Below are 7,533 nucleotides of genomic sequence, written 5' to 3'. Positions count from 1 at the left end.
CACCACCCACCAGGTCAGGATGACACCCAGTTAAAAGTGAGGCAGACACGCGCAGTAAAACATTGAGAGCAGATTATTCCTGATAACAGAGGTAGAGGAATAGAATAGGTCACAGAAGGAGTCTGAACAGTTTGCAGAATAATTATTCATACAAGGAGAGGGTGAATGGTTCAACATGACTGTAGCAGTCTAGAATAGGGCAGTTATCTACAATTACTGTACTTACATAGAGAACATAAACAGCACGGATACATCCAGACTTCCCTTTGTTGTGTGCTACACAAGTACAACATATGTTCAAGCATTTTTTATACAGAATATCTTAACCTAACCTGTCCCACTGAATCACAGCTACATCTAATAAAAGAGATTAATTACGCTAAAAAATGATCACATCTTAAAACAGGTGACGTACATAGGAATGTCAGCTTTTATTCAAACAGGTGACAAAAAGGCAACAGTTGCAAGCTGTTACAGACAATTCATTCCATGTGTTAGCCATCTCTTCCTCACACATATGTAAGACTGGAACACCCATACATTTCCTTAATGGACTGCATTAACAGAACCCAGTATAAAATCATAATCTCTAGAGCCAATGATATCAGGTCAAATTCAAAATCACTTCACACTGGGCACAGACGTCAATGCAACGTCGATTCCACGGTGGTTCAACGTAATTTTACTAAAATGATGTGGAAACAACGTTGATTCAACCAGTGTGCGCCCAGTGGGTTGAATGTACCAACCTTTGCAAACGTTGTGCAAAACAGACATTGTACCTTTTCCTCATTGAGCAGCACTACCACCATGTCAGCTGAACATTACACAAATAAATATGCACAACATGATTAAATCATAAATAGAAAATAAATATGTCTTTATGACTGCATTTAGATAGGCACCCCGATTCTGACATTTTTTTCACTAAAATGGTATTTTAACCAATCAGATCTGAAATAGATCTAATGTGAAAAGATCTGAAGTGATTGGTCAAAAGACCAATTTGTGGAAAAAATATCCGAATTGGGCTGCCTGTGTAAGCGCAGCCATAGAAGCCTTTCTGGAGATCCATCACTTCCTCTGTTGTCATTTAGTTCTGAATGATTACCAAAGCATACCACCAGGATAATCTGAGATGCAAAAATCATTATGGTAACATATAGAAATCTGAATTTCAAAGTAGCAATCTTGCAATCTTGGCCTTTCAATCACTGTTAATTAGGATGAATACTGAATGCAACTATTGTCCTCTCAAGGTTCCTATTAACTAAAGGTTCCTATCAAATAAGGAAACAATAGCAAGTCTGTCACACATTGTGAACACAAAAACATGTCAATCATCATTTCAGTATTAAAAGGTAAAAAGACCAAACATAGATATAAAACTTCAACAAAATAAAACAGAGGACCAACAGTGATATTTTGGTCTTTCAACAAAGCAAACAGCACAACAAACCTGGCAACACAACTCTCAAGCTTCTACAGTGAAGACGGGCCAAAAAGACCACGGCCATCTGCAGGCAGACACAAAATAAGAGCATTTGGCTTCATTGGAACAATCAATTCAGAATCATTAATAATACTAAAGTAACATGGACTCAATGTAAACATTCAAGAGATAAAAGAAAACATGAATAGAATGTTGCAGTTCTTCCACAGCCTCTTCTCTGGGTTGAAGGAGAGTATCTATCCGATGGCTGCTGCCAATGAGGTTTAGCTGTCAGGGAAACACAAGGGAACAGTGACACACTGTTATAGAATTGGACAAAAATAATCAGTTACTCAAATTTACAGTACAGCTATATAGTAGCTAGGGTCACACACTGAAATAGACATTGGTGTGAAAGTACATATTTTCTGCACCACATTCACTCATTTATCTCTTGCGAAGCCTGAGATAAAAATATTTTTTTATTTTTACAACTGAAGAGCAAATCAAATCAGTTTCAACATGATAGGTTATGAATGTTAACCCAGAAGCCCTTGCAGCAGATTGAGGATATTCTTATAGCATAGTTGGCAAATCAGTCTCATTGCTTTTTCGCACCCAATCACTAGGTATGTTCTCATGTTCCACACAGCTCATCTCACTGAGGGAAGGTCTACCTACACTCATCAACAGCAGATTGACTGGCTGTACCGCTAAACCTTCCTGTTAGGATTCTTAAATGGAATTCAAACCTCTTTAAACTTCAAAGTAATTATCATGGCTTTTCTGCCATTTCTGTGCACATTCCCTGTCAAACTGACACTGTAGATTGTGTGTGTGTTCCTTAATCAACTAATAATCCAACTTGAATTTGGAATCCTCTAGAGCAGGGGTGGCAGGTTTGAATCCCCGAGCCAACTAGGTGAAAAATCTGTCGATGTTTTCCCCTTGAGCAAGGCACTTAACCCTAATTGCTTCTGTTAGTCGCTCTGGATAAGAGCGTCTCCTAATGACTAAAATGTAAATGTTCCCAAACTTTTTAGCTTTGCGATTTACCTTAAGTGTTTGAGCTGTGAAAAAACATACACAGACAGAACAAGTAAAAAATACAGTATAAAAATAATATGTAAAAAATATAATCTGTCAGTAGAGAGAAACATTTTACATTTTGAAGCTAATTTCCAGCAATTCTACACCTTTTGCCGTGAAGTTTAAATAAAATGTTGCTTTATAAAGAAAATGTTATTCTGCAATTGTATACATGTTGCAATGGAGCTGGGAGAAAATGTGGCAGATCTTAAGCACATTTCCTGCAATTCTACACATTTTGACAGATTAGTGCTGTATTCCTATGCTCAAACATTATAACAAAATCAATGGGGCCTGGTTGTCTAGCTCAAAGATTATAGGCTATTATTTACAAATATATAGGTCCATTATATTTTCTATTTGGTTTTAATAATTTAAATTCACACAAAGCATTTTTCTATCCCAAAAATATATCATCAATTATTTTTTGGTAAAAATGCAATGGACAAAAAATGTAATCCCATGACCCACCTGGACGCCTGCCACAACCCACAAGTGGGTCCCGTCCCAGTTTGGGAACTACTGCTCCAGAGGATCGTTAGCACGAACTTGTTTGAGTTTGATGTCACTTTGAACAATATTGAAATCTTACCCTAAGTCCTGTTTTAAACATACTGTGGGTAAAGATGCTCAACTTATTTGTGGAGAAAACAATCAAATCAACAGTCTTAGGGAAGCCTAGCTGTTCCAAACACTAAAACAAGCTCTGACACGATGCACAATCACAGATCTCTCACAGTCTGACTGATGAGCATCAATGACTAAATACCGTCCTATTTACAAATAAACCCGGAGCCCTTCCAAACACACATCTATAGTTAGTACACTTTAAACCGTCTGGTCTCACATGATGAATGTAACAAGTCAAGGGCATAGAAAATCACATACCTTCCATGGTGTCCAATTCCTTCTCTCCTGTCATCTGTTGTCTGGCATGTTCACACCTCTGAATGATTTATTCTGGAAAGGACAAAAGTGCAATATTTCAGAAACACTGCACTAATAGCCTAGATTGCCGATCAAAAAGTAATGATCTTTAGGCAACCCTATATTTTAAGGGTCCATAATAAACAATTTATAAGGCATTTACAAACCGTTTGCTCACCACTTATTAATCATTACTTTTACATTTGTAAATGTTAGTAAGATAGCTATTCACAAATGTACATATATTTCCTTAAACATCCTGTGTTTTGTTATTTTACCAGGTACTGCTGGAATGACAATTGTTATATCTACCTTGTGCTTTGGACATCTCATGGAGAAGTTTTCCTCGTTAAGCACACAGCCTGCAAAGATAGATAGAAAATAAAGCATTTAGTCAACACAATGTTTCTTCATTGACATAATTGTACATAGGCAGAGCAGGACAGCTTCCCACCTGACTGAGCTGCACAGCTGTAGTGGTACTTATTGGGGCACCCTTTCTGGAAGCAGCCCATGGTTGCACCTGCTGCGTGGCATGTTGAACACACCTGGAGAAGAAAGGAAATGTAAAAAAGCATATTTGCATAAAGCTTTATTTGAGAGGCCAAGGACACAGTGAGAGTAAGGCATTGTGTTTTACCTAGTCACAAACATAATGGTCCTCTGTCTATCTGAGCTGCTTCAGTTTGACCTTGTTTACATATTTTGATAAAGTGAGGCAGACCGAAGCTACATTTCAGGAATGTTAGGAAGACACCAATGCATTTTGATTTAGCATACACAGCAATATGATCATATTTTCAGTTATGTTCTCATCTATGTTGCACTCGAGATACGCAAGCACAAATGCACATTATCTCAAACAAAGAGGCATCGTTGAATTTGACTCACTGTTTCTTGGGCAAACCTAACAGCCTCCTCCAAGCCGTAGAGCTTTCCTTTAACTAAGAAAACACCTGTGGACCATATGCCACAGTCCTCGTGGATCCAGCATTCATTGGTGTTGTGGAGCACCACAGGCAGACTGTGGCCATCCATCACGCAGCCATTTGTTCGGAGCTTTTTGGCTGAAGGCAATGTGGAGCTTTCACAATCACTGACTGTGATGCAGCAGTCATCAACTACAGCCTCTACTCTAGGCACATTGCTCAGTTCATATAACCCATTCTCCCCTACCTGGCCACATAGGCCTATCTTACAATCTACAGACAGTTCACTGTCCTTGTATTCTTCCCTCTGGGCCTGCTGTTTGCCTTGTTCCTCCAAAGCAGGTCCAGTTGGATAGTAAGGTCCGTGTAGGTCCCCTAGGCCCACAGCATTAGCAGACCCACCACACAGGCAGCACACCATTAGGGGCTGACACTTACTCTTTGAGTTGAGGCGACCCAGACGATAACAAGACGTCTTAGGAACGACACCAGACAAAGACCCAGTTGGTTGTTGTTGCTGTCCTTTGTTCCGCCTCACATCCTTCTCCTCCTGCTGATCGTTGATCACTGTACAAGCAGAGTACTCCCTCTGCTCCATGTGCACAAAAGGGCAAAAGTCCTCTGATTTACTGGCCCTTTTGTCCTGTTTGTAGTTTGCATATTTCAGCTTGATTTCTGCCTCTTCATGGGAGAACATGGAGGATGAGCCGGCTTGTTTGTGTTTCTCCCTCCGTTTTGTTTTACTCGCTGCTGCTTTTCTACTACTTGAGGCCTGCTTTGCTGGGCTTCTCTGGTGGGTTTTCTGCTTGGTTCCTGACCTTTTGCTCCTGGGTGAAGAGGGCTTTGTCCACTCCTGTTGGATGTCTTCCACATGTGTGGCCTTGGTCCTTGACTCTGTAGCAGGTGATGATCCTCTCTGTGGCCTTCTAGAGGAACGTAGGTTCTCAGAGGGGTCCTGTCGAACTGTCCGACGGTCCACATCAGAGTCATCAGATTCTACTACACACCTGTACAGGTAGACAGTTGGCTGTAACCAAGACTCATCCTCTGAACTAGATGACTTCTCTTTTGAGTCCATTGTGGCGCCAGAATGTTCCTTGGGTAATATTCTACTTGAGTTTTTAGTATGTATTTTTGAATGATGGCGAGTGACATTGTTGGTGAGTTTCTGAGCGCTGACCCCAGGCTGTATTGTTCTAGGATGTGGAGAAAGGCTTTTATTTACAACATTACTAGCTTCACCTGTCAGCTTTTTCTCATTTTGAACATCAACAGGTAAACTGTGAATCTTTTTCTTTTCATTGGTGATGGGAACTTCAATGACATCACTATCATCACTTGAGATATCCACAGGAGACCTGACATATTTCCCATACACAGCAGCTAATTCCGACAGGTTAAGAACAGGTTTTGCATTCACCGACATCTCCTCTGTGCTTTCAGATGAATCCTCTGAATATGTATTGTCAGGACTGGGGGAACTCAGTGTCTGGGGCAGTAGAAAACAACCTTTAGCTTCACCCAAAGAGACAGCGCCAGGGGACGGAGAATCCCCTAAGGGACTAACAGATCCCCTGTCTAAATAGTCCTGAGGTGAGAGTGCTTCCTTAGAACTGGAAACAAGCAAAATGACATCAGAGTCACTCTGACTCTCGTCTCCATCAATACTTTCAGAAATGGGGCTCTCTGCATTTAGGCTCTCTGTAGGGTGTGGCTCGTACAACCCTGAGTCCCGTAAGCTTCTGTCCATACCATTATGTAAAAGGGGGGAGCGAACACAAGTCCTAGTCCCGTAGGAAAGTCTGACACCTGTGTCTGTTAGTGTTTTCTCAGAGAGGAGCTGCATGCAGGGCATGGACACATGGTCGTCAGTGATGCTGTGCCAGCTGGGCTTCTTCATCAGGTCCAAAACCTCTGTGGTCCTGGGATTCAGATGACTCTTCCCACATCTCTTTGAGAGATCCAAAGCCATAGGATGAGGGTCTTGAGACGACAGCTCCATAACCTTAAAACAAATACAGTCACAAAGACGGTTAAGCCCATAGGTTATTCAGTAGGCAAACTTCAAACCTAGCCTATATAGGCAGAATTTCAAAAGCAGCTTTTCTACATAATAGCTACAGATGTAGGATTTTAATTTGAGGCAGTTTGCTACAGCAGGAACATAATCATTAAGCAACAGGAAATGTGAATGATTAGCTATGTGGATTATAATTAATGAACATGTTTTGTAGGGATTGATACATTTTTGATTAGGGAAAATCATGTCTGACATTTTAAAGCTAAATTACAAACTTTAGAAGCCTTTTTAAACCTTGAATAATACACTATTAAGTTTGTATTTCCTGCCGTGCAGGAAAATTCTCAGCAACAAAAGAGTGATCAAGTTAAGATCCTACATATGTACTATTAATGCATCACTATAACAACAATGTATCGTTAAACCAAGCATTAATATTATTATTGATTATTATTAATTTGCAACTCTTGACAGCAAATTCAGTCCACAAAATGTAAGGTCGCATTGCGTGAAACCATTCGAGATGGAATCAATTTCTGAAATATGATCTCTTTCTAACGTCGTTACTAGAGAAAAATGGGAGCTGCCCGTTCAACGTAGTACCGGTTACCTACCCTTCGTCGTTCCTTGCTGCAGGTGAGTGCACGGATGACGGTAGCTGGCTAGTGGCTAGCTAGCTACTTGCATCCAGGCCTTTGTAAACAGTGTGTAAACAAAGCCGCAATATAACCACAGCTAACGTTAGCCAGCGACTGTGTTAACAACCGACTTTAGCTAGCTAGCTGGAGTTAGCTCGCTATTAATCCATAATAACATGCGTTATAACAAACATGTTGCCGAGGACCCCTTATATTCGGAAATAGTTGTAAATCAACTAACTATTTTACCTACCTTATTGAAATTTAAAAAGTAAGCTGAAGGGGTGCACCCTTTCCAAAAAGGGCATCTCGTAGTTTACTTGCATTGGTGAAGAACTCAGCTGGCGGCTGGTGGTAAACGTGCAATGCATTATGGGAGATGAGTTTTGTCAGTTTCATTTGATGTGGACCTAAACAAATATTTTATTAAAAATGATACATGTATGAATTTCCATTCATGATAAAGATGTTATTTTTTTGTTGTAAAATAAAATATAA

The 7,533-nt window shown here is 40.2% G+C and overlaps 1 protein-coding gene across 3 annotated transcripts; it reads right to left on the bottom strand.

Annotated features, from left to right (window-relative positions):
• Positions 1-412: 412 nt before the first annotated feature.
• Positions 413-7,422, bottom strand: LOC106601493 (uncharacterized). 3 transcript variants are annotated; one of them, XR_014391054.1, is made up of 6 exons: positions 7,289-7,422; positions 4,816-6,382; positions 3,903-3,996; positions 3,761-3,810; positions 3,410-3,481; positions 413-1,720 (listed from the first exon to the last, which is right to left on the bottom strand). XR_014391054.1 is itself a non-coding variant. In XM_014193718.3 (6 exons), the coding sequence occupies exons 2-5, from the start codon at positions 6,377-6,379 to the stop codon at positions 3,440-3,442; spliced, it is 2,226 nt and encodes a 741-aa protein (XP_014049193.3). In that variant the 5' UTR covers positions 6,380-6,382; positions 7,289-7,422; the 3' UTR covers positions 413-1,720; positions 3,410-3,439. The 3 variants fall into 3 exon arrangements, 2 of the variants coding, with proteins under 2 accessions (XP_014049193.3, XP_014049194.3); XM_014193718.3 differs by having other exon boundaries at positions 4,340-6,382; XM_014193719.3 differs by lacking the exon at positions 7,289-7,422 and adding an exon at positions 7,012-7,279 and having other exon boundaries at positions 4,340-6,382.
• Positions 7,423-7,533: the final 111 nt, after the last annotated feature.

The sequence above is a fragment of the Salmo salar genome, chromosome 03 (genome assembly GCF_965601325.2).
Source record: "Salmo salar chromosome 03, fSalSal1, whole genome shotgun sequence".
In the NCBI taxonomy this organism is placed as follows: Eukaryota; Metazoa; Chordata; class Actinopteri; order Salmoniformes; family Salmonidae; genus Salmo; species Salmo salar.
The sequence above is the reverse complement of the archived record's forward strand: the minus strand, read 5'-3'. Positions and strand labels throughout refer to the sequence as shown.